Raw genomic sequence first — 26,123 nt, forward strand, 5'->3', positions numbered from 1 at the left:
GCACATTCCGCAAACACGGCGCTCGCGACATCTGCTGGTGGTCTATCATTGGCAGAAATATCCCGCTCAGCTGGTGAACCTACCCGCCAATAGAGCCTCGGAAAACCACAATAAGGAGTTTGACCCCGGAAACATACTTGTACGCCACAAAAATTCATCGGGGATCACTGCCGAGCGGGGGCTAGCTCGCTTGGCTCTCTACGAATTTCATAATTATGGTCCATAAGATTAACTACGACCATCACACTTATGGAACGGCTTCCACTCTTTATTCTTTTAAAGAGCTAACGTCAGACTACTTCCAGCTCTTGACATCCAATTTGCATCCATGGCCCTTCACAAAATGAACGCGGTCAATGCATCAACCACAAAGCATCACCCTGGCATCCATCGACTTCCGTATGGTGGCGCATCCAGCTTAAGCTCCTCTCCATCCAATATGGAGAGCGAACTCCTCAAAAAGACTACCCCAGATACCGCCGACGCTTCGGCCGGAGACTTCGACTTTGAGGAGCTTTTCATTTGTGACGAGCCACAGAAGAAGTTGAAGAGTGTGGTCGAAGTGTCGATTCCCACTCGGGAAAGAGACAGATCCAACTTTTCATTTTCATATTATGCTTCAGGGAGGGGCGCTGGAAATGAGATGAGCAAAAATGAGAGCGACCACCTCGATATGAGGAATAAGGGCAACGCGGGGAATCGGTAATCCGCAGACAGATTCTGAAAAATCAATGCTTAGGTGAGAGGACGGTGATGCGGGAAACGGATGTCCACCCTTCAGGGACTTGATAGCCGACCTGGTTGAGGGGTGGAAGATTGCGAATTTACCGACAATTATGTTTTCCGTCATCGACGTGCCCGACTCCCCTATGGACCAACGAGTAAAGCTGATAAAATGGAAAGGCATTACTTCGGAATTAGGGGACTACTATACCTTGAGAATCAATAAGTAGCTTCACAAGCTATAAGGGTGCGCTCCGTAGTAAGGGAAGATCTCTACAGTTAGGCTAGCCTGTTCAAATGAATTGTAAATAGTCTGACTCTACTGAATGAATCGGCTGGTCCAGCTACGCGCTTAAATATTGAACTGGGAATGGGCACAGGGTGAATTAAGTGTTTAACTAAGATGATTCTGCGAAGTACCTGACTCTCAGTACCTTCCTGACTGCCGGTTCACATCATTGAGGGACTGGTAACCGTTTCAACTAGGTCTCCACCTATTAATATTATTTCACTTGTAATGTCTTTCTCTTGGCCGTATACTTGACTATATCTAGTTGCTCGACCTTCTTGCCTATTTGATGTGGCAGACGGCCGGAGCTCTCTAGGTGTAGCGAGCGCTGACCCAATGGTCGAGGAGGCGTCGGAACATATGCGGTTTCTCTTTTCTCTCTTTCTACCACGCTCGCTCTGATATTGATGTATGGAAGAATGCCCGAGGTTTCTTGTTAAAGGTATGAACTTTACAGGCCGTGAGACTACTCGTTGATATAGGGGCTCCACAGACCCGAAATAATTTATTTCCCTTTTCCTCAGATTTCTTTCTTGATACCGATATTTGGCGGAAGATTGAGTCTCGAAGAGCCCAGCGCAGGATTTCAGGATCTGACAAACTGGCATGGCTCCAAGAAGAAGTTATGATTAAGGTCGTGATACGTTCTTGATTCCTTCAGCCTACAAATTTGCTCAAGATAAAGCTCACTTGAAAAGTTGGAAAGTGCTTAGGGTAATTAATGCCTCTCATGAGAACTAGGGGGCGTCTTAAGGCTACATCTATCGATAATCTATTTCGATGAGAAGGCTAACAGCCATGAGTAGAAGTTTAGAGATATTCCGGATCAATAGAGGGTCGGGTTTTTAAACATACTAGGTGTCGTTTTGTATCAGTTTTAATTATGTCGGATTTAGAACGTTAATGAACCACCTCTCTGGTTCTTTGAAGTCTTTGTGACGTCCTCAATTTGATTGGTGAACTTAAAGGCTATTATCGCGAACACCTCTTTCACTCCAATATTTACTCGCAGTTAAAGAAGCGTTCCCTGTCGAGTCCTACGGGCGGAGAAACTTTGTAAAAAGGAAAGGAGTAGGAATTATGCCTCGTAAACGAGCTGATCCATTTACTTTGTAGCGATTCGACTGAACGAAACAAATTTAGGTGGAAGTTCGGAGTGCCAATCCAATATGCCCTATGCCCACTTCCGCCTAGGTCTCTGGGACCGGTAGACAAAATTCCCCGTTACCTATTTTCTTTTATCCGGCCAATCCACATCGGGATCCCGCCTCTGATAATGGTCTCTTCATCCTCAAGGAACATCAACATCTCTCCATTAACATCTTCGGAATTCTCTCCTCCGTCGCCAACCCCATCGTCAACTCTTCCACTAGACCTGGGGGCTTTGTCGTTGGCATGTGTTCGATCCTTCTCAACTCCCTCCGCCTGTTTCGGCTGTTTGAGCTCCCATGTAATATCGCGCTGCTCTCCGGTGTATGTAGCGGCGGCTGTGGACACATTTACATTGTTTACAGGAGTCGAGTTTGATTTTGCAGCAGACATTTTGGATGAAAAGGGTACGTATTGTTCTGAGATGATTTTTCGATGCGGGTGGAGAGTGCTGTATTATGCAAAGCGTCGTGTGAAGGGGCCGTCAAAGTCATTATTAAAACCATTCTTTCTCGATGCATCCGCGCCAACACAGGCTACGCTAAGCGTGAGCCTAGTCTTTCTTGAAGGGCTCCGGGTGTCAGCGGGCTGTGCAATACCGCGCCTCCACACTCCAAAGTTGTATGAAGGCTTGGTTTTATGGAGAAAAGGACCATGGAGAACACGTGGCTCTGGGTTGAATAAGTTGCGACGATCACGATGCCCAGTATCTTGGCGCCATTTCCAATTTTTCACTGTTCGGAACTTTCCAATCAGTTTTTCCCATGTTTTGGCTAGCGTAACTCGTTTGTGTTTACACTAGATCTTGGAAGGCTTCCTATTGGATATGGACAAATAGCATTTTCTTAGGTTGAAGACCCTCTTTTTAGTCAAGAGCGCCGTCCAGTTAAAACAAATTCTGACTTGAGGGCTCCCTGTCGAAAGAAGAGTTTCGAAACTCAAATTTTGGGTCGCGGTTTTATATCGACCTCCCTACCTCAGCATATACGAGGGCGCAAAGCCTTTTCCATCAACCGTAAAATAAATGGCCTCCGTAAAGATCTACTTGGAAAAATGATGGACAGTCTGCGGCCTGCGTCCTCACCCGCTTTATTACGAATTCCGAGCTATGCCCCTATCACTTTCCACACCAGCCAGTTTCCGATGCACCACAGCTCTTAGAAAGCCTCTCAGTCTCTGGTGAGGCGACCCAATAGATGGACGCACCGATATCTGTCTAACCCATTTTCCAGGCTACAAAACCGTTCACAGAAATGTCTGGCGAAACCGGAGCTATATCGGTGTCTACAGGAGTAGCAATGGTTATCGCCGGATTTTTTGCGATATCCTTCTACAACTTTATCTACATCAATGTCAAAATCTTCCTAACCTTCAAACGGCATCGGGGTCTCTACTTTTGGTCTCTAATCGTTGCATCTTGGGGCATCCCTGTGCACGCAATTGGATTTCTGCTCAAATTCTTTAAACTCGGAGCACCGAAAATGATGGCTCTGATATTCATTATTGGAGGATGGTACTGTATGGTTACGGGCCAGTCGATGGTGCTGTACTCCCGCTTGCATCTCGTGGAACCGGATGTGAAAAGGGTTCGATGGATTCTTATTATGATCATTATTAACTTCTTCCTCTTACACGGTGTCATGACTATCATCTTTTTCGGGGCCAATTCCTCGAATCCCGAGCCTTTCATCAAGCCATTCAAGATATACGAGAAGATTCAGGTCACCGGATTTGCGCTTCAGGAATTCATCATCTCCGGATTGTACATCTACAAGGCTTGGGACATGCTCAAGCCGGCCCTAGACGATTGGAGTCAGAGGGCACGCCGGATCATGATCCACCTCATTATTGTTAACGTTATTATCATCATTATGGACATCACATTACTTGGAACAGAATATGCGAATCAATACGACATTCAGACCACCTACAAGGGCGCACTCTACAGTATCAAGTTGGTCATGGAATTTAGTATTCTTGAACAACTATGTGCCTATTTGAAAGGAAGAAGCAATTCTGGATTTGACCCAACTTCGATAGGATACCAGGGTGGCACCGTCGTCGCAAGAAGCAACTATTCCACCGCCGTGTTCTCTCCCCAAAGATTGGGCTCCGGCAACGACAAGCCTATCGAGGCTATCGAGTTGGAAGAGCAGCATAGAAGCAATTTGCGAGGTCCCAGCCATGAAAATCGGTAGGGAGAGAGACTAAATAGGAGGTAATGGACTCCCCTGAGCGACAAACTCGTATCGTCTCGTTGTGTCTCAATGTATAACAGGTTATATGTGCCGGAGCCGTGGTGGCAGCATACACAGAGGATTACGGCGTACTTGACCATGCCACCTTTCGGCGCAAGAGGATGGTTCTTTACTTTCGGGGGTAGAGCTTTACACCATGAATTATGGGTGGCAGAGGTTCGATCCATGGCTAAACCCAAAGGAGGGAGCAATCCCTTTAATTCTCTATCAGTCTAGAATGAAGTCTATGTTGAACTGATAAAACGATGAGTTCATTATCTGAAACTGACTAAGGCAGCAGGTAAAATTGTACGATTTGCCAACCAACGCCTTCCACTTATTCCCAATACATTCGACAGGGGCCCACCCGACTTCCCAGTGCTTCCAAGAGAACTGGAAATAACCCTCGTTAGCAAGAAGGACACTGTTGTCTCAAGGAATTACCAATTTGGACACTTATTGAATGAGTATATACAGACAGGACAGTCGCTCATGCCATCGACCCGGCCCAAGGGCCTCAATGCATCCATTTCCGCAATCATGTTGACAACATGATTAGTCATTGACTAGAAAGGAGGCTGTCGGCCATTTCCCATGAATAGCGAGATGGGCGGTGACATCAGCACTACAAATGGGATGCCCTTTCTGGGAAGGCATGGTCTGCGTTGTGGTCAACACCCTAAAGGGCACTGTGCCTTTGCTCTTTATATCGAACTTAGGGCTTCGATAGTTAGCCTTGGGCTGCTCGAGGCCCACAAAGACCTCTTCCCAGTCTTGCTTGGCTCTAGATTGCAAACAGTGTCCGTATATATATATATATATATTATATATACCTCGAACTATACTTTATCCATTACCATCTTCGTTCAGGAAAGGGAGCGAGGCCGCTTTAATCGGGCGCGCGACGGAGCATCGAGAAGGCCTGGCCAGTACGTGAGAGCGTCGTGGGGCCCAGGCCAGAGTATTGGTGAGTGCGCCCGAGCACTGCGCGAGCCACAGGGAGCGCGGCCTGACGCCCATTTACCTGTCGGCTAGGCATCTGTTTCAGATAGGCGTCAGGGAACCTGGTAGATTCCGTGCCCTTACACTGCTGCCTAAATTCCCCTGTAACCTTGGGCCTGGCGGTGCGCTAGGGTGTGTGGTCGAATTGTACGGAGGTGCGCACCTGGGCGTTGGTTTGACACTTGCAGATTAGAGGATGGAAAGGGGAACCACCCTTGGCCGCATTGCCACTGCTAAGGCCCGCCCGGACAAGCCTATGACAGTGAGACATATGGCGCCTTGACAAGCATTATGAAAATGATTTTCTGCGCCCAGAGTAGACATGTCAATGGAATATGTTGAGAATGGACAACCGATCAGATGCGGGTCTCCTTGCGCTGCGAATCGCATCCGCTCAGGCACTTTAGATGACACAGCCTTTACCTCTTTGAGCTATCTAATAGTTCTCTGCAGCCACGGCTGACTACACCGTCTTTCTGCGGGCCTCTGCTTATAGAACAGAAAGGGTCGTTCCGGCAAATCTGAAGAAAATCCTGGCCGACAACTATTTTGTAACTTCTCGCTCGGTGTTCTATGTTCCAGCTGCAACCGACGCGAACTCCGGATAAGAGTCAGACGATCGAGACGAGGCTACTAAAACCCAACATACCGCACAAACCTGACTCTTCGGGGTTCGCCAGAACGCGCGAGGAATGGATGAGTATCATTATGATCCCTTAGATGTTTCTCGACGCGAAATTCGATTGTTGGATCTCTGCCATGCCTCGGACGACCAGGAGGATGGCACGAAGAGCGTCATCAGATGCGCAATCTTCTCAGTCTCACTTAACGAGGCACCTTCATATGAGGCACTTTCTTACGCGTGGGGCTCTCCCGCCAGGGTGGCTAAGATCGTTGTCAATGGCAAGGAATGCCTGGTTCCTGGCAATGTGAGCATTGCATTAGAGTGGTTGAGACGGAGGAAGGTGTGCACCAACAAAGGATCATCCCAATCTCATCGGCGGCTCTGGATCGATGCCCTTTGCATCGATCAGGAGAATATTCCTGAGCGGAATATTCAGGTCGCAATGATGTGGTCGATATATGCCCGAGCATCGAGGGTTTTGGTGTGGCTCGGTGATGCCTGTGATGAGAGCGACCTTGCCATGATATTAGTTAGTGTCTTGGACTCAGGAACAAAGCCAGGCTCTACGATCACTCCGCCTGGGATCCTCTTCGGAGTGGAGAGATGCATCAACCCCTTCAGTTCACTTCTAAGGCTCCACGACTCCACCGAGGGCGAGCAGATAAACCCACACAAACCGAATGAGTGGATAGCCTTCCAGAAGCTCATGAAGCGTCCGTGGTGGCGCCGTGTATGGATCGTTCAAGAAATTGCGGCCGCCAGGAGAGAATCTGGCACTATTTGGGTTGGTTGTGGGACAATCTGGCTGCCTTGGTGGATGTTTGAGCGGGCAGCGAAGCTCATACGTGAGTACCTGTCTTGCCCTAGTTACTTCCAACAACTTGGACACCTTGACAAGGCCCTTTTCAGGATAGAATGCCTCACGGATCTACGTTCTCGGGCTCATAGGAGCTTAGACGAGATCACTGGGTTCATTTACCTCTTGACCCAAACACGTGACCATCTCGCAAGCGACCCCAGGGACAAGATCTTCGCTCTTTTAGGCTTTGTGCCTTCCATAGGTCTGCTCCCGGACTATACTAGAAAGGCAGAAGAGGTATACGAGGAGGTGACTAGGACGGTGATTAGATCCTCCGGGATACTTGGCATGCTCCTCCTCAATCGATTTCCCAAGAGCCTTGATCTTCCAACGTGGGTTCCTGACTTTTCGCGAAGCCAGTGGTCTTCGTCTTCTGGTTCAGTGAGTCAAGAGACTTATAACGCATCACATCCCACAGGCTTCTTCGGGGCAGACGGTAATCAGTGGGCGAACATAAGAGGATGCGCCCTCGACCCCAAAGATACAGCTGGGAAACTGAGCCTGACAGGATTCACATTCGATACTCCTCTCGTGATCGACGTGGAATGGTCCGGGGAACCGGAGGAGCAGCAATCGATGTTCTTCCACACAGTCCGGCGATATCAGCGCAGGCTGGCTGAATTCGATGGGAAATATTGTCGGGACCGCGTGGAGCAGCATGAGCGAGACGAGGCCTTCTGGCGTACTTTGATCTGGAACTCCGACGCATCCGGGCGGTATCCGGCCCCAGACATCTTTGGTGACCTGTTCTCAACCCTTACTACCTCGAGGCACTTCCTCCTGCCTTCCATAAAGGTCGGAAGTGATGTAACTAATCTGGTCACTAAGATGGTACAACTGGCACATACGGAGCTTCCTGTCGAGGACCTCCCCATCCCCGAACGTATCGTACCAACGGGCCCCGCAATGCTCTATTACAGAGCAGCATTTCTTCATGGATACCGCCGGCGGTTTTTCATTACATCGCAAGGATATCTTGGCTCCGGTCCAGCAGACATGCAGATGGGCGATCTTATCTGCATCTTGCTCGGTTCCAAATTTCCAGACTGCTTGCGAAAGCGTGACGCTGACGATGGCTACCATTTCGTGGGTGCTGCCTATGTTCATGAAATTATGCACGGAGAAGCACTGGCTGCACTGGCGCTGGTCTCACTGAAGGATCAGACTGAAAGATCCGACATGCCGCATTTGCCCCTGCAAGACTTCCAAATTTTCTGAACTGCCGAGTCTAGCCCCATACTGAGTACCTATGATCTACCAAGAATACTACGTTACCAATCGCATCTTCTAATTCGAACTTCCTTCCACTAGTACGTCTATCTAGCAACTCCTATACCAAGTCACGGGCTTGTCACTGCTCGTGGCTCGTCCTCCACCCATATTTCTCCACCAAAACAGTCCTTTATCTACGCCATCCTTACCCGCGGGCTGATAATCATGGCTAGAAATGTCGAGTTGCTAAGATAAGTTGCCAGCCACCGGTATACCAGTAGATGTCAGCGACTCCGCTGGCGACACATGATGGGCGATGTACTGCGTAATGGCTATGAGCAGTAACACCAGAAGTATGCCCAGCATGATGATGACAGTCCATTGCCACAGCAGGCGGGATGATCCTGGGTTGTAGACCTATCACTCGAGGTCGCATACCGCAAGCTTTTATGCTGGGTTTAGCTGAGTGTGGTATTCAGTACACCGACTGCTAAGGGACTGACACCTCAGACTGTACCTCCTGCTAGTATGCCGTCTTCTACACGAGTAATGATGGTTACACCGATCTAATATTTTACGTACTACGTCTTAGGATCTCAAGGTCATTGAAGTTCAGAAACCAGTGTTCAAACTTTTAGCGGACTTCTGGGGCGGGGACGCCTGTCATAGGCTGTTTTGTATACTAGGAGATCCCTCTTAGAGCTCCTTATCGGATAGGTACAAGAATCTTCAGCCCAATTTCGTCCTATGATTTTTATTTCTGCCGGGACGTCTGTCCTCAGACATCCACCGTCCCAGGACACTTGTCTCGGCAGCGAGAGCTAGAGGCCCACGGAACTAACCCTGACACATCCTCTTAGAGATCTTACCTTTTATCAAGGGCCCGAAATAGGCTATTATTAATACTATCGGGTAAAGTTACTACGAGGCCGAGTATACGCGACGTAGGCGTGTGTGAGGCTGGAGCCAATATAGGAGCCTCACCGGCATGTAGAGGAGTAGAAGTGAGCAGGGAGGGAGCCGAGGGAGTTTGGTAGAAGCGTGCCAGAGCCACGAGGGAGCAGCAGGGAGCAGAAGGGGAGCGTAAAAGAGAGGAAAGGAGGAGAAGGGAGTGGACGAGGGAGCAAGGCGGCTAAATAGTCGTTAGCAGGAGAGCAAAGCGGCGGGTGATTGGTCAGCGAAAGAATCGTGGGAGACGACGGTTCGGCGATTATATATATATTATATATATATAAGACCAGCTTGCCAACACCCTAATTCAGCACGACCGTATGTTAAACGTTACGACCGTTCAATAGTAACGTAATGCCAAGGGTAAGATGGTAGGCACGTGCACAATCGTGGACCACTCAGCTGCCACACCCTTCGCACCGAGGTTTTTCCCAATCCGAATTTTCGGATTAAACTCACTGATCTTCAGGGGTGCTACGCATACTGTAACAGAAGCTGAGGCTAGCGCTAACCAGCAAAGTTCGGATTCTACACTTGTTCGCTTACCTTTCACAAAATCAATCATCCCACAATTTCAGAACCGATGATCATGCAATGGTTCTAGTGATCCACTGCATCGTATCCCTCGCGGCGAAACTAACACGATGGACGGAAACGACGACCAAACGGGAGAATCTCGGATCCATGAGATCATGCGGCGAAAGCGCAAGACTCCCTTTTGCTATCGCTGCCGCCATCGGAAAGTCCAGTGAGTCTGCTAGAGCCAATTACAGGACTTGTCGACGCCTTCTACGCAAAAGTACCCCCGAAGATCGGGGTAGGCATTTTCCCGCGAGATTGGCTGAGTGGCTGGTGTGGCCGTAGACTCTATCCCACAATCGAGTTTGCTAAGTAGGTTGAGCTCCCAAGTTCTAGAATCTCACCCTAGCGCCGAGTACTGGTCCGATGGGTCCACAAGGAAGCGAAATCGAGATCACAGCCGATGGAGACATCTGACTAAGGGCTAGGGTGCGCATATCAATTTCGGACCGCTGCAGCTTCGCTGGATGAGATTCAGCGGAAAACTGTCGCAGACTCATAGTCTCTCCTCCAACTGTCAGTATGCAGACGCCCAGGCTGTGGGTCGGGTAACGCACCACCATGGGACTTGTGACTCTGGAAAGGCTGGCAGAGGTCCAAGATGCTCTTGCCCTTAGCTTGTGATCTCGTCAAGGTGATGTAGACCAGTCGGTGAGCGAACTCTGGCCCCAGTCCTGATCAGAGGGCCCTTGGCTGTAATGGACAGCGATCGAGTTCCTAAATTCGAAAGGGGTGAAGGTCGTTGAGTTGGACCCGCGCTTGTGTTAGTGCTGTAGAAATGGCACGCGTCAGCGGGGCGACGCTTCAAAACAACCGAACAGGAAGCAGCTCCGGTTAGCCACATCGACGAACGGGCAAGCCGGCGAAGCTGGCTGAACCCCCGCAGCTACGGGCTTCGCGTGTTGAGAAGTCTGGTCGCTTGCAGAGAGACCACCGCACTCTCTCGCCATGGTAGTCTAGGTTATTGACGAGGATCTATCAGAGCTGGAAAAGGAGACTACAAGTTTGAGGACGGCGATGATATGGATGAAGAAGACGAGTCGGATAGATCGTACTGACGGTCTGATGCCGATTACTACTCTCGGGACGAAGGGGAAGAGGCAGAATCCAGTGGTCTCCGAAACCGGTGGCTCGACTCAACTTCGTATTTCTCGTATGAGGCTGAATAAACCGGGCAAGCTGAATTCTATGTGGGGTCAACCATGATTGGGCAATTATTACCATATGATCGAAAATTTCTAACACAAGTTATGGGGGATGTGGGGCAGACAAGTCTCGTCGTTTTCTACGTCTACTCCTCATCTCCTTTGTGCTCACTGCTCAAGTATGTCTCTTTATGTCCATGAACCTAAAAAAGAGGCTTCTGCCTAAATTATATCCCATCAGGATCTGCTCAATCCGAATCCGTCAGCACTCGGTATCTTCTTGTCGTAGGGCTCGTACGTCTCAGCCCCCGTTCCTGTCGCTCCAGCATGGAGATGCTGGTGCCTCAGAAGCATAAATTAAACACCCCAGACCGTTCTTGGATGCACAACACATCCATCGCAGTAGACCTCCACCCACATCCCTCTTGCCGTAATTAAAGCTTTTCGATGGCTCCTAAATTTAAGTAGGTATTCAAATTGAGGGCACTTTGTGTAAGACGGATTTTGTCTCCTTGGGGCCCATTAAAGGAGACCCAACCGCTACATTACGACGGTCACTCATAGGCAGTGTGGGCCAGAATTATTGCTTACTTGAGTATAAATATGGCCTTCTTATTGAACTGGGGCGAGGCTACTAGCCATGGGCATCAACTCGTACGGCGGTGGGTATAGTCTCTTCTTGACGCGCACACTCAACTAGGGGAAGTCCTCTCTGTTGGTAACTTGGTTGCTTGTGTATTGTATGAAAGATAGTCCCCCAGAACTATATAAGAAGAACCATAGTCTAGGGTCGGCGCCTCAGCCAATCATAACGCTATCCACCACTTCCAACTTCTCCCATTACAGTAGTTATTGTAACAAAGCACTTCAGGGTTCGGCGTGTACATGCAACAACGCACAGAGGCCTGTCCAGCAGGTCGGGAATCGAGGACGCTTTCCTAGTTGGTACTAACAAGACAACACCACTTTACTCAGCGGCGAATGTTGACCTCTTCAAGGTTCATTTCCGTTTCGAGACCTGAGCATCTCGCCACTTAATGTGAGTCGTGACTAAGCCATTCTGAGCTGTGGCTGTGCGATTCTGAGCACCACTTAGCGAGCTCTGAGGATTGCCCTTAGCAGCTTGACCATAACCCTGAGTGTATAAAGGGGGCCCACAACTTGCCCCTCGGTTCTCAGTTTTCTGTGTTTCAAAGCTCAGAAGGGCCATATTCCGGACCCTCCCGCTCGGTTATACTTGTTCGTAGCAATGCGCTGAAGGAGGTGACTACGTTTACAAGACCTCCTTTGATAATATTTCACCTTCAATGCAGGAAGGGCAGCTAAAGTATAAACCCATCTATCTCCAGTTGAATATGTGAACTATATAAACTTAATGAAGACTAAACATCTCCATCGGTGCGAAATGACGTATCTGCTCCTCGACGGCGCTGCCATCCATCCTACCATGGACATAGCATGCTCCTACAAAACGGAAAAGATTTTCTTCGGGCCTGATTATATAGAGAAGGGGACCCCCAAAAAATACACACACAAGGTCGTTCTCTTTTGCACCTGATGGGCAAAGGCCCATAAATCCTTCACCGGTAGTGAAGAACCTTCGTCCTGTGGATATCATTGCTACTGCACCCTCGTACCTGAGGGCATTTCCAGTTATAGCACGAAGAACCAGAGCATCATGCTCTCGAGAGGACAAATGTTTGAGCTCATGTCCAGTTTCCGTAATGTATGCTGCAAAGTCTTCGTCGTGGTTGGGATCGGTGGCCGCTGATTCGCCTTTGAGTGTCTTATCTGCGGCCATTGTTAAGCTGAATGCTCGTAAGACATGCTCGCCAGTCGGATAAGAAGTAACGAAGTTCAAACACTGATTCCAAATCTGGCAGAGTCCTGATCCATTAGCTATCATGTCAGAAGTCATCACTGGACCAAGGACAGCTAAGGTGTCTATGCGCAGTCCGCCGAGAGCAAGAGAATGTGAGTCGGATGGAATTGTCTCCATATCTATGCGTTGGCCAGCAGCCTGGAAAGGTGGGTACGCGCGGACAAGGATTGAGCACGTTCGAGGCTTATCGTACCGTGGAGTCCAGGATGAGAAGTTGTTGCTCTTGGCCGAGCTTTGTTCGGTAGCGGAATGGTCGATGTCGCCCAGCACCGTGAGGTCTTGTATAGATTGGACTAGAAATCGTACTGCTTGACGATATACCTCGGATACTGATAGATTATAGTCCGGTGCTAGACTGGAGCTAGCTTCTTGGGTCAACCCAAGAACAGCAAATACCTTATCTCGAGGATCTGTAGCTTGAAAATCTCGGGTGGCGCAAAGTGTGGGGAATAAGCCGGAGTCATTGGAGCCCAGCATTTCGATAGACATGACATTCTGGACTTTATCTAGTCCTCTCTGATTCGAGCGGCCAACCAGTGATTGGTAGTCAATCTCGTGCGCCGCAAGCTGGACAAGATCCCAGGAGATCATCTCTTTTAAGAATGACATCTCGAGAGAATGCAAATTCCTGAATAATCCAAACGCGAGTAAACCATGGTAGAGAAAAGTATCGTGCAACGGAGTCCCACCTTGAAGATGAAAATGGCAGGAGTTCAAATGCCAGCGGTGTAAATAGGCCACTTTCGTAATCTGTCAATATCTCCATCGGGTCGTTACAGAGGTTTATTCGATTCGACATTTGATCCGCTAGATGAGATATCATTTCGACTGCTTCTGCTGCAAAGTTATCATCATGGCCAAGCCAAACCCAGGTCCGATTAGCGTTTTGGTAGATTTGTTTCATTATGCCCACTTGGTGGTTTCGCTCCGCGACATCACTCTGATTAATACACAGAGTGTCGATCCACATCATTTTCTCAAAGGCTTCATGCCGCAGGGATCGCAAGGCTGCTTCTGCATTCCTCGTTATAAGATATGGCTGGCCACTGAGGAAAATTCTCTTTTGCACACATTGATCACCCCAGCAGTAGGAAATGGCGTCGTATTTTGTGGCTTCAGGGCAGGAAGAATGCTCAAGGACGCAATGGATATCAGAGCAAGCAGATCCAGCCCGGAGTCGCAGGAGTCTTATTTCTCTGGAGTTCCGATTGAGCGGTCTGTAAATAGGTGGACAGTCTCCATTGGAGAAGGCGACTGTTTTCATCACCGTAGTGGCTGCAATCCGAATTGAATTCGCTAAAGGATTGTTTGACAGAGGAATCCGGTTGGAGCCAGCAATGAAATGGTACTGGCGAGAATGACGAGAGGAAAATAGACGGGTTGCGGCTTTAGATCTTAAACATCCGAGACGTGTGGGTTGAGACAAATGTGCAGAGGATAACACGACGAAAAGTTTGTCAGGCAAATTGAAGCAGAATGAGGCAGTTTACTGTATACCATTTGCATTGAGCTTAGTCTAGCCAGCATGTTATGCCCAAATGGGGTGGGCTTAGATCTAGGCAGCAATTGCTGAGGCTTCCCTCCCAAACCCATTACCTTGTGCGGCGATCACGTGATTGGGTATCCCCTGCGCAGCCAGGATTGCTGGGTAATTTCTTGGCATCCAATCGAGATATTTCCGGAAGAAAAATGGAGGTACACGTTTGGCAGTGAACGGGACGATCTGTGGCATCTTGTATTCGAAAAACCCGCCGAGATTAGTCAAGCTCCTAGCCGGTATCCAAAGCCATGGCTTGATCTGGTGAAGTCTTATTCGGCTCAGGACCTGACCAATCGCGATGACAAGTTGAATCGCCATCGCCGGACTCGCGGAAAGAGTGTCAGAGGCATCCAAAGGCACGCTCGGAGACTATGGCGCCGGGTTATGGAGCTTGGATATGCTAGACAGGATGGTGTGGTTTCCAGAAAGCCAGCAACGAGAGGTGGTTAGTCACAAGGCCCCTTCCTGGTCGTGGGCATCCGTCGACGGCGCAATCAATAGAGATTTCCCAAAGGGCATTGCGAGTAAGCGGGAGACCATTCTTGTGAAAGAGAGACAGGGTCAGGTGATCGATGTGTCTACACGTCGACTTCAAGGCGAATTTGGGTCTGTTGGCGGAGGAATCGTTCGCATCAAAGGGAGTCTTGCCACGGCAGTTTTCTCCCTCCCAGACGAGTCTCTTGGATTGCGGCCAACCCTGTTATTCTGTGGTGAAAACTTCAAGGTCGAGTGGAATGTGCCAGACTCCAGAGTCAAGGAGATATCCAATACTTCTGCCTTCTTTCTTCCCATAATCAGCTATCTGGGGATGAAAGACTCAAAAGACGTACTGAAACTACCTGAATGGTTGGGTGAGGTGCCAAGGTGGGTAACTGAAAAGAAAACGTGATTTTTTCCATGTCATGATGGTTGCCGTGTTGGTCCTCAAACCGGTTGACGGAAGGAAAGGAACATATCAGAGAATTGGCTACCTTCGATTTCCCGAGGACTGTGCTGCTATGCTGCGACATTTTCCACTTCAACCCGTTCTTGACAAAGATAGATATCACGCATTTGACCGTGATTTGCACCCAGTATATAATTGAGATTGTTTAATCAGAAACTGTCATAAATGCCAAAACCTTTGTCCAGTCCAAGGTTCAGACAGGCTAATGCTGCTAGGTCCGAGATCCCGTCATATCATGCCGGGATACTGGTCTTTTTGGGCGATCCCCAAAGGGAACTACGGACCTACTCCTGACACTTTAGCACCAAAAGCTATTTCAAGTGACGCTGCGGTTGAAGTAATGTGATGTTATAACTTGAATGATCCACACAGCGGTTGACGATGACTGGGGTTCATCCGCAAATCCACAAAGCCTCTGGGCTGGTGGAAGGGGACACCGATTTTGCCCATCTCTGTATCAGGCGACCGGTGTAGAAGCAAGGATTTACCAGGTTCAAAAGCTCGTCTAAAACCGGTGTCTGGCCGGGAAGCAAGTATGGCCGAGTCATGGGGCTGGGGGAGGCCCCTTTAACTAAATTCGCAATAATGAGGCCGCTCACAAAATTGAGCCATAAACCTCCATTTTCCGAGGTGTTTAATGGCGGTTCGTCTGGAATAGCTGCAAAGCGCATCACCCTCGCCGAGGAGGGTTCCTTCCAAGTAAATCGCGCTTCACGGCTCGGCGCCCTACCAGGCCTTGCGCATCGACCCGCTAGTCCCCTTTCAGCCGTTCAGCGCAACGTGGCCAGGCGAGCAGGACCTGAAGTATGTAATAAACACTACTCGTAGCTCATGTGCAAACTCACTAAACCACTCAGCTATCTCACCTTATACTTGCCTGCACGCGTCTTCCGATGTTAACTTCCATTTCGCTGACATTATGGTATGCCCCCCCCCAAGCCTGATCTAGACGAGAACAAATTCTTCATCAGAACTATCGTCTGCTGGTATATGGGAGCTGAAAAACCATGTGTACGTGAATGTTGGAAGGGAACGCCATCTCTTACTGTCTCCCGACTTCTTCATCTCCGGCTTGACCTCCTGCTCCGGCCAACCCGGTGAGTATGTTCCAATGTAACAGATCGCTGGACCCAAGAAAGTATATCGGTTATCCGAGTTTTGCCTCAATACGAATAAACACCTCGAACCTTGGAGCAGAACCAGCCAATCTCCATCATCAACCAAGCTTGAAGCAAGAGCATAAGTATACCTTTGCCTGCCGAAAAGCCAAGCGCACCATTGAGACCGGCTAAAATTCACCGGCGTGTCCATAGTAATCTCTTTATACGTGTAGTTGCAACGCCGCTGTATCAACCTTGAAACTTTCGGGAACGAATCGGGAATCATGCGTAGATCGGACTCACTCTGTGTGAGGCAATCCTTCAGACTCGGCTGATCGACTAGTGCTCTATTTTGCTCCTCTTGATGGGGATAGTCATCTGCAAATGGACATATATCCTTCTTTTGACTCTTCGGTACGCCAATTCTCCCGACCTTTTGCCCAAGAACGACCAGAGTGCCATGATTGTTAAAGTCTTGCGCCTTGCAACCGCGGATACCGCTGGAAAAAAGTTGGCAGCGAGGAACATCGACGCGCAAATCAATTGCCCAAGAAGGAAGGTCCGGGCCTATGGTACTTCTGTCTTGTACGATAGCGAGGCAAGCTAATGTCTTCTCTAGGTTGATCGTAAACTTGATGAAATCCTGAAAGACCAAGGACACAGACTTGTGATAGTCGATCCCAGGATACCCTAGAGTGATATTCCATGGCTTTCTTCCAACATGGGAAGTCAGATTCGTTTTATCCTTCTGGAATCGAGCCGCGATGCCAAGTATCGAGAAGATTTTGTCATGTGGTAGTGTCGCCGCGTAGACAGAGCCCCTCATGACAGTGGAGAACCAATTCTGCGAAGTATTTATAAGAGATTCCGAAAGGAAATGACTTCTGAAATAAGTATAACGAAGCCAAGCTCGTGAAATTAACTCCGGTTCACTGAGGACAACCTCGTATGACGCGCCGTAATCGGACAGGAGCGTCTGAAGAGCGCGCAGGAAAGTAGAGATGGCTGTCTGACAGTTTCCACAGACCAACGACAGCTCCTCAGCAGCTTCGTATTCTTGCCGAATCCACTGCCGCTCGAAAAAGGGTTTAGTGATGAATGTCAAAGCGGCATTTTTTGCCCGCGTGAAGTCAGAATCGCTCCCTTCATCTTTCACGCCAGCGCTATTTGACATTCTCAACCTGTTTTCGAACATATTTGAGACTCTTTGCACATCATCGTCTTTCGAAGGTCGCTGCTGTTGTCCCTCAGTACGAGAAATATAGTCGAAAAGGAATTCGTCCTCGACTGTAGGCGTGCCCAACCACGCCACGACGTGGCGGGCCTTCTCGAATATTGTGAACATTATTTCAACTTGCCTCGCTTTCTCTTTCTTATTGGCTTGATCGATACAGCACGCGTCGCACCATAGGTATCGAAATTTGTCAGGCTTGCGTAGGTGGCGGAGAGCTTCATGTAATGTCTCTGAGACGGGAAAGCGTATTCCGTTGCATATGATTGCATGTGTAAATTTCGGATAGCCCCATGAATAGGAAAGTGCTTCGTACTGGACAATTTCGGATTCGTCGACCAAGCCTATCCCTGCGAAAGGGATCAGATCAACAGTCAAGAGATCACATGTCACCGGCGAGCTTCGGTCTTTGGAGGAATGGATTCGCAGAAGGCGTGTTTGCCATGGTTTAATGGGGTGGTAGACCTTCATGCGAATATCAAGTGGGACAACAGGGCGGTCAACCGCGGCTTCCATCCTATCGTTCGTTCGAGAAATGGAACCAGGGCGAGTCAAATCCATATTTTGCTGGCACGGTAGTGGGAGGACGAAGTCTCAATTTTGGACTTGAGGGCAGGATTTTGATGAAGACGCGACCTTCGCAGCGAAGGGTTCGAGGGGAACAGACCAGAAACCCACCTGCGTGAAGATGAGGGGTGCTTGGCCTCGCCAGCCTCCAAATCCCACGGTCCGAGCCTAGTGTCTAGCACCAAATTAGGGGGAGGATGTATCTCCGAACCACCCCCAGCCACCCCCAAAAGAATCAAGTATAGTTTGACAGTCCCCCAACTTACACGGGGGCCACTATATTTCCCCGTCGTGATTAAGTGTTTTCACAACTTTCTACCATAAAATGAATTCCTCGTCATCCAGGCCGTTTTCGAGGCCCTCACCATGCATCATTCCATGTAGATAGCAAGGTCCCACAAGATAACATGTACCATCTCCAACAGGCCAAATCACAAACGAGGTTTGACTGTTATGGACGCCAAGACGCCAAGGCACTGGAAGACCATATGTATATAATAGCACGGGGTTGCAGATCATCCCTTTGAAGCGCTTTAGCTTCGAAGTCGCTGTCGCACTGCGCCTATAGATAGGCTATATACCTCTTAGATAACTCGCTGCCAAGCCATCCCTGACATTGACATTCGTAGAAGAGACATATTCTGTCACCAACGCGCGGGACGCTTGGCGCTACTGTAATCAAGTGATCCGCCGTTGCACAATAAAGCCTTGAGGGAGAGGTTAAAGCCTCCTAGAGCGCATGAAATTGGGGATCTTGCATGAGTTTCCGGAGCTTAGCTTCCGGTCTCGGCCTGCTTGCAAGTATCTTCTTGAGAACGTCGTGGAAAGTCTGAGAACACTCGTGACTGGGTTCGCCTCTTCGTTGAATACGTCGAATGTTAGGGCCTCGAACAAGGCTATGCTCATCCTCGTGGAGGTCCCAGTATGAAATTCATGGATTGCTCCAATAAGGTCGTGGAGCATGGTGCGAAGTCGAATTGCTGGCTGCAGAAGTTGGATCAGTGACTCATTTGTCACCCCAATGGAGTCCCTGTCATGATATGATGATGCATTTGACAACGATAGCGGGACTAATCTGCTGTTGTTTAGGGATGGGATTGTGGACCATAGCTGAAGGGCTTGAGCCTTTATTATCGAATCGTCTGCTTCCACTAGAGCAATCTGTCCTAGAGATCGTCCTTTGATTGAAGAGTAAACTCGGCTTCTAATACTTGGACATTTAAAGGCTTGTTGCCTGAACACTGCCAGATGTGGTCCCTAGGATCTCCTTTAATGAAGGAGCTTCCGGCGTCTGAGTTAAAGGTAGGGACCCACGATGTGCTTCTTGATTTGGATGGGTGACTTGTCTCAATATATTCCAGGATAGATCCGTTGGATTTGGTCACTAGATTCCATGTGCTAAATCGGAAAGAGATCTCTCGCAAAGTGAGATCGTAATCTGGTTTCAATGGTCACTCTTGCTCCTTGGCTTTAGCAGCTAAGTTGTGGAGAGCAAAGTATCCGTTTATTGCCTTCGAGCACTTGAACTGACTTAAAGATATGAGTAAACAAAGTATGGATACACCGGCGGATGTGCTCGCCATCGTAGCTGGCGGAGGTGTTCGGTTGAGACCGGACATCAAAATCTGGAATGGTGTACCGGCTGTCTCCTTTCGCAGTGTCATGTTTGCTACACAGGAAGGGAGAATCTCAGATACCCGTTTCAAGTCTCTGCCACTGAATTAACTGAGTCCCACAGAAAACACGTGCTTCTCGAGCAAGGATGATCTCTTGGATGATCCATTTGCGCCCAAACCAGGAGAAATCGAAGAGTTGGCGTAGCGCCTGTGAATTGATGGATAACGCATCTTTTACCTTGATCATTACGGCGGATGCTGCTATGAAACGGTTATTTTTGAGTTCCGGCCTGGAATGCAATTGCACACTCCAAGGCTCTAACGCCATCTGAAAGTATTTTTCGTCGACATTCTCAAGGTCGAAATGACTATACAACTCTTCAGCAAGACGATATGCTCGAGAGGTCTCCTCGCTCTTTTCACCAAGCAAAACCCATACTTTCTGCGCGTTCTTATAGATGTCGCCCGTCCTCTGAACTTGCGCGTTTTTCTCTTTGCTGTCTTGATCGATACAAATTGCATCAATCCAAAGTCTTGCACTATGATCGACATGCCTCAATTCCCGAAGGGCATTGAATAAGTTGACCGTTACATCAAGTCTACTGCCGTCACATATATAAAGTTCTATATAATGAGATTAAATTACATAAATACTAATTCTCTTAACTAAAGTTTAGCGTATAAGACTCGTTCCGTATATGTCGTATACTTAGGACGCTGTAGGGTAAATATAGTCTTAAGTTAAACTAAATATATACCGAACTTATTTCTATCTCTATAAAAGTGTTTCATCTTTAAGTTATTCTTCATCTTCCCGCTGTTTATATTGTTGAGGGATGATGTCGGCGTAGTAACACTAGTATTCGAGGCGTTGAATTACTATGTGAGCCTAGGTTTAGGTGATTTAGGGTTGGAGCTACTAGATATTGAACTCTACTTAAGTAAATTTAGATTTACTCAAGTGTAAATAAGGCTAAGTCCTACTTAAGTTACTTAAGTAAATCCACGCTGCCGAGACGTCGAGCGCGACGACCTTACCGTCGGGATGGTCCGAGGCTAAAGGTAAGTCCCACAATCCTTTTTTTTGGCAGCCCATTCATCAATGAACACGTTCGGAAAATGATGTATGCCTCCCTCCATAATGGAACATACCCATTACCCGTTGCAACATCCACGATTTCTGGCGCGGCGACTTGTGAAGGCCTCTATTCAACTGCCGGGTGCAACAAGAATCCGTTCTTGAGAACCCAGATGAAGTGCTGCGCCGTAAGCCTTTCCCCGTCGTTAGACGTTTGTCTTCCAGGGGCGGGCCTTATGGGCTCTCCACGTACCGTGCGGAAGACAAGAAGGTCCGAGAGAACTGGTAGCCGTCATTTTGCTCGGTCTCGGTGCTGGCCATATTGCGTGGGACAAAGATGGGTGAAATTGCCAGTTGATTTAATGCCAGGTCATGTCCTGCTGTGCCAGGAGGTTCTTATATTACCGCTGTTCTGACTGCTCATATAACTTATATATCTGCGCTTACGGTAAGCCATGCTTTGGATTTGATGTTTTGTCAGGATGTGTAGTCGGTATGCGTGCACACTGGAGTCCGTGCGGCGGCAGTGGTAACGACCGTCGGTCGTTCATGCCTCTCAAACAAGCCATGTCCTTGTGCTGCCATACCATACTGTTAGGCCGGTGCTCAGTGCAAAGCGGTTGAGCGACGGAGACGAACTGTGCGAGCCATGAAATCCACTGGCGGCTATCGTCCTCGGCGTTCAGCCGCCCAGCCCTCGATAAGAGACCCTCGATTTAAGATGGGGAAAAGGGTGTGTGAGCTTACAATTTCTTTAAGCTATCGGTCTCTGGTAGAGATTGGATCAGCTGTCTTAACAAGAGAACGGTGGCGATCGGGTTGGGTCCGCGCACCCTCCAAGAAATGGTTCAAGATGCGCTCTTAGTTGGTGCTACCCCTTCCTTCACCAAGGCACGCAAATAAGCAAGCCCTGTGGGGAGGAATCGGTTGTTTTGTAAGGCAGAACGAGTTGAACATGACAAAGGATAACTATGTCGTTTGGATCACCACGCGCACGGTCTAACTACTTGTTCCCGCTGTACCAAGGAGCTATATAGACATTTTGTTGACCGCTTCGCCAACTAAGCCTCTCCGACGATGCAGGGTCGGCGCGATCCAACTGGTACACTAAACTCCGCCCCCGAAACACTTCGCACTTGGCGTCCTCAGAGGCTGGGGCTGGGAATCCCTGTAGGTACATACCTTGTATGGTTTGTACTCGGTTCGGTCCTGCCTGATCGCCAACTCTTTGCATCCTAGACTCGTGTCGTCAACACCTAAATACTTCCAGCCATTCACGACAAGTCAAATCCAGCCCCCGAGTTCACTGCATACAGAAGCTTTTCCTTCATCGTCTTGAGGTCTCCGTACCGGGGCAACTTGAGCAGGTTCACGCAGGTCGAGGTGCTCGGCAGCCGGTCCTGGTCCCCGCTGGAATCACGAATACTGAATTTCGGATTCAAGTGACTGAATCCCAGCAGCGGTGCCCGTGGGGTGCTGGTGACGAACTTGAGCACTTTCCGCCTGTCTTCATCCGACATCTCCTGCAGCGCTTGCCAGAATAGTTGCACCGTGGCGTGCTCAAGGCCGTCGTCGCCAATCGTGTAGACTCCTCCGTATTGTGTGTTGCGCCGGAGATCAGCAATGTCGAGTTCAGTGTTGTCTCCACCGACCAGCTTCTGCAATTCCTTCTGGTTGAACATGGCGAGCCACATGGGCTGGATGATCTCACCCAGGCCTCTGAGAAACGCGTCCGTGACTGCTTTCGGCTGCTGCTGTAACCGGTACCTCACGATTCGGTCAATGTACAGCAATCGATTGGTGTTTGTGACAGGGGTATTGGCGCCATTCGGAAGCAGTTCTCTTGTGGACGTCTTGTGAATCGTTTTGCCCTGCTCATCTTCAACAGCAAGAGTATCAGTGACCGTAAAGTCAAGCGCGAAGTCGGTTTCCACGTCCCCTGTATAATTCTTCAGCTTCAGGAGACCCTGGTACAATTCCTCGTCGTATTCTCGGAGGTCATTGATCGTTGCGCGATAAGCGGATTCGTTTGAGCCGACAGTCGTCCCACCAGTCAGGGCCCATTTCAGCAAGAAGAAGCCAGCAAAGGTAACGTCAATCAGGATACCCTCGTATAGACACTTTCCGACTATTCTACCCAGAAACTGGAAACGGTGGAGAAGTTCAGCCATAGCGAACGCCGTCTCCTGGGAGCCCCCCTTAAGGCCGCTGAGCCTCAGATGCTCTGCAGTTTCCTGGTAGATCGTAGGATTCGGATAGAGGTACCTCTGAGCGTTCTCCTTGAACATCGCCGGTTTGGAATCGGGATCAAATGCTTCGCTTGTCACGCTAATGAGAAACTCTTTTGTCACGCCGCCCCCGTCAATACCGGCTTCTGGGGCCCCAAACCGGTCGATAAAGGTGATCTGTATTGGTTCTTTGAGTCCTTCTCCAAGCATGTAAAACGACTCGTAAGCGTCTTCAAAGACACTGGTACGACGAATTTCAGCGTGATGCCTGGAGAGGATGTCAACCCCAACAGGCCTGCCGTCAGCGGTTCGACCTTGGGTCGAGGCCACGACCATACGCCATGTATCGGGGTCGGTGACTCCGTTTCGTCTGCGGAGCTGATCTCGGAAGACAAATTCGCGGAAAATCTGGACTCTGGTCTCAAACGGAATGAAGAATGGTAGGTTGCGAAGGATTTCAAGACGAGGTGCTAACGCCTCGAGCTGCCTCTTCTTCCTGGCCCGCAATCGCTGCTTTTCCAGCCGCTCCGCCAATCGTGACGCTCTGCTTCTTGGAACGTGTGAAGGCCGGATGCCAAAGATGGAGCTCAGTATAGCCTCGCCAGCTGATGAGCCCACAGACCTATCCATTTCGGCTTCTCTGTCCACCTCGTCCTCCTCTTCCTCCGTCTCATCCTCATCTCCCAGTTCGTGTCTCCTCTCCTCTTCTGCAACGACGGCGGGAATGAACCCAGCCATGCTTACCTGAGTAGTCATCAGCCAGTGATCCGCGGGTACAAATGACCGTCTGGAGTCTCTTTCATGCAGCATCCGCAGTACGCCCGTGACTAGGCCTTTGAGGTAGCCGTGCGACACTCCATTGCCAGTCAAAGTCTGTTGCTTCTTCTCCGTGGTCCTGGCAGAGGAACGGCCTGGACTGCCAAAGAGTGCAGATATACCGAGCTCCTCATCCTGATCGTTGCTCTCCACCAAGTCGGCTGCGTTCCAGTACAGGGTGAAAGCGAGGTTCTTCAAAAAAGTAGTCATCAGCGCCACCTGTTCCAAGGGTAGCGATCCTTTTCTTGACAACAAACTGGTTGACGAGCCTGACGTCGCCCCAAACGCGCGCAATTTGTCGTAGGAGAAGAAATCGTCGTCGTCCATGAATTTGAGCACAAAAGTGTACAACTCGAGGAAGAGCAAGATTATCCGCCACTCATCTCGCCACCGAGCAATCTCGTTTCTGGACAACAATGCTTGACCTATTTGATTGGTTCTTGGAGCCGCTTCTCTCAATAACGAGAGCACGATACGATAGTCTTGGGATATCTTCTTGAAGACGCCGGTCGTCCGTGCGGCGCTCCAGAAGTATTGAATGGTGGACACATCGGCATTTTGGATCGATTTGACGGAACTTTGGTACAGAGACATTCGGATATCTTGTGCCCGGCGAGGAAAAGCTCTCAACAAGGCAACCGCGAAATTTGCCAGTCGCTTCGCAGAATCAAAGTCTGCATCTTCAGCAGATGTTCCTGAAGTTGCCGCTGACCCCATCTCTGTTAAAATTGCTCGGAGATTATTCTGCTCTGGCAGTTTTGAAACCATGTCTCTCACAAAGCCCGGTAAGGGTGCGGGAGCATTCTTGTTATCAGTCTTGTTGCCGGTGTTGAGCATGGGCTGGTCGGTCAGGTCCATTCTCTCGGCAACATCATTTGCGCACTCTCCCAAAAGTGCTGAGACTGCTTCGATATACGTACTCTGACCAGCGTAGCCTTCATGCAGAGCGTTATGGATATATATGAGATGAGCCAGTTGCCATAAGAGCCGCGCAGTGGTCAATGCAGGCGTTCCGCTCCTATCCGTGTCCTCAATCTCCTTCGCAATGGCATGCGCCAGCTCTTGCAGATCTAGGGACGAAGAAAGCTCGTCCAGAGTCTCCCTGTGTCCTGAAAACGAATCTTTCGTCAGAAACTTTGTTGCAAAGGCAGTGTATACGGATTGCTTTCGGGTTGAAGGACATCTCAGAAGAGCAGCTATCGCCTCAATTGAGCGCCGTTGCCACGCCTCCTCTTTTCGTCTGCGTAACACTAACTCGATCACATCGAAATAGTTTGCGCAATCCCCGGTTATCTCGTCTGGTACATATTCAATCAGCTTAGTGATCATGTTCAATATTCTTGGTCCGTAAGACATCCTGTCATCGTGGTTATGATCACCGAGGAGGCTCTTGAGGTGGCGAACCTCAACCAGTCCCAGTCGAGAGAGGTAGTAACCCCAGCTGTCATCCAACTCGAACCCCAAAGAGGCGATGGTATGATGCAAAGCCTCGCCGAAATAAAGCAATCTGAAAAGATCCGTGTCATCTCTCGGCCTGCCTCGTCTAAACTCCTGGAATCCGAAGAACAGTCGGAACTGCAGGAGGACTTGTGCTGAGCTCTCATAAGCCGGGATCGTTGCGTCGTCGTCGTCGACGAGTGCCTGGTAGTCAACTCGACCCGACGAGCCCAGTCTGCGTTGTTCGTTCTCATCCCACGTCTGTCTCCATCGTGATTTCTGTTCCCGTCGACTCGCGTGGCCGCGCCATAGCTTCTGAATGGTCTTTGTAGCGTTCAATCTTTCTCTTTCCTGATGTCTCTTAGCTCGATCCGCCTGAGCCTGAGCAACTGTGCTGCTTGCGGCCGAAGAACTGGCTTGAGCCGATTTCGGGAGGGCAGCCCATGGGTTGGTGGGCGCGCGGCCAGAGAGGTTAACCTGGCGAGGCTTGCGGATACTGCCCGTGAAGGATTGATGCATGGTTCAAATACGGGTGGGGGAGACGTTCTTGGAGGGGTTGTCGGAGATTTGGACTGAGGCATGCGGCTGAATCAGTGCCTTGTGACGTAGACTGGATCAATCACTCTGCTGTGTAAAGTAAGCTGAAGTGACCGACATGGCGTCTACCACAGTAGATGGAACAGAGAGAGAGTCAGGAGAAAAGATGAGCTAGGGAGTGCGTCGATAGGATGGCGATAAATGCGGTAGAGCGCAGGCAGGGAAGCCAGCAGAGGCAAATGGAAGTAATCTCTTGATGTCGATGCCGGAGGCTGGCAGACAAGGCTGTACCTTTGCACTAATCCGATGACATGGAGTGGCTCACTAGTTAGCTGTTTGTGGGCGCCTCGCGAGCTGGCGTGCCAGCACCGGCT

General features: G+C 49.5%; 8 protein-coding genes across 8 annotated transcripts; 3 read left to right on the plus strand and 5 right to left on the minus strand.

The window, feature by feature from the left end:
- Nucleotides 1–328: 328 nt before the first annotated feature.
- Nucleotides 329–706, plus strand: Z519_12312 (uncharacterized protein; the record flags this gene model as incomplete). The annotated part of the gene is made up of 1 exon (XM_016770018.1): nucleotides 329–706. The coding sequence occupies one exon, from the start codon at nucleotides 329–331 to the stop codon at nucleotides 704–706; it is 378 nt and encodes a 125-aa protein (XP_016613684.1).
- Nucleotides 707–2,236: 1,530 nt separating this feature from the next.
- On the minus strand, nucleotides 2,237–2,554 carry Z519_12313 (uncharacterized protein; the record flags this gene model as incomplete). The annotated part of the gene is made up of 1 exon (XM_016770019.1): nucleotides 2,237–2,554. The coding sequence occupies one exon, from the start codon at nucleotides 2,552–2,554 to the stop codon at nucleotides 2,237–2,239; it is 318 nt and encodes a 105-aa protein (XP_016613685.1).
- Nucleotides 2,555–3,414: 860 nt separating this feature from the next.
- Nucleotides 3,415–4,359, plus strand: Z519_12314 (uncharacterized protein; the record flags this gene model as incomplete). Its single annotated transcript, XM_016770020.1, has 1 exon — nucleotides 3,415–4,359. One exon carries the CDS (start codon nucleotides 3,415–3,417, stop codon nucleotides 4,357–4,359), a length of 945 nt encoding a protein of 314 aa, XP_016613686.1.
- Nucleotides 4,360–6,092: 1,733 nt separating this feature from the next.
- On the plus strand, nucleotides 6,093–8,102 carry Z519_12315 (uncharacterized protein; the record flags this gene model as incomplete). Its single annotated transcript, XM_016770021.1, has 1 exon — nucleotides 6,093–8,102. The coding sequence occupies one exon, from the start codon at nucleotides 6,093–6,095 to the stop codon at nucleotides 8,100–8,102; it is 2,010 nt and encodes a 669-aa protein (XP_016613687.1).
- A 3,669-nt stretch (nucleotides 8,103–11,771) lies between these two features.
- Z519_12316 (uncharacterized protein) lies at nucleotides 11,772–11,981 on the minus strand (the record flags this gene model as incomplete). Its single annotated transcript, XM_016770022.1, has 1 exon — nucleotides 11,772–11,981. One exon carries the CDS (start codon nucleotides 11,979–11,981, stop codon nucleotides 11,772–11,774), a length of 210 nt encoding a protein of 69 aa, XP_016613688.1.
- A 162-nt stretch (nucleotides 11,982–12,143) lies between these two features.
- Nucleotides 12,144–13,262, minus strand: Z519_12317 (uncharacterized protein; the record flags this gene model as incomplete). Its single annotated transcript, XM_016770023.1, has 1 exon — nucleotides 12,144–13,262. One exon carries the CDS (start codon nucleotides 13,260–13,262, stop codon nucleotides 12,144–12,146), a length of 1,119 nt encoding a protein of 372 aa, XP_016613689.1.
- A 2,822-nt stretch (nucleotides 13,263–16,084) lies between these two features.
- Z519_12318 (uncharacterized protein) lies at nucleotides 16,085–18,031 on the minus strand (the record flags this gene model as incomplete). The annotated part of the gene is made up of 1 exon (XM_016770024.1): nucleotides 16,085–18,031. The coding sequence occupies one exon, from the start codon at nucleotides 18,029–18,031 to the stop codon at nucleotides 16,085–16,087; it is 1,947 nt and encodes a 648-aa protein (XP_016613690.1).
- A 3,974-nt stretch (nucleotides 18,032–22,005) lies between these two features.
- Nucleotides 22,006–25,731, minus strand: Z519_12319 (uncharacterized protein; the record flags this gene model as incomplete). Its single annotated transcript, XM_016770025.1, has 1 exon — nucleotides 22,006–25,731. One exon carries the CDS (start codon nucleotides 25,729–25,731, stop codon nucleotides 22,006–22,008), a length of 3,726 nt encoding a protein of 1,241 aa, XP_016613691.1.
- Nucleotides 25,732–26,123: the final 392 nt, after the last annotated feature.

Source organism: Cladophialophora bantiana, assembly GCF_000835475.1.
Source record: "Cladophialophora bantiana CBS 173.52 unplaced genomic scaffold supercont1.28, whole genome shotgun sequence".
NCBI lineage: Eukaryota > Fungi > Ascomycota > Eurotiomycetes > Chaetothyriales > Herpotrichiellaceae > Cladophialophora > Cladophialophora bantiana.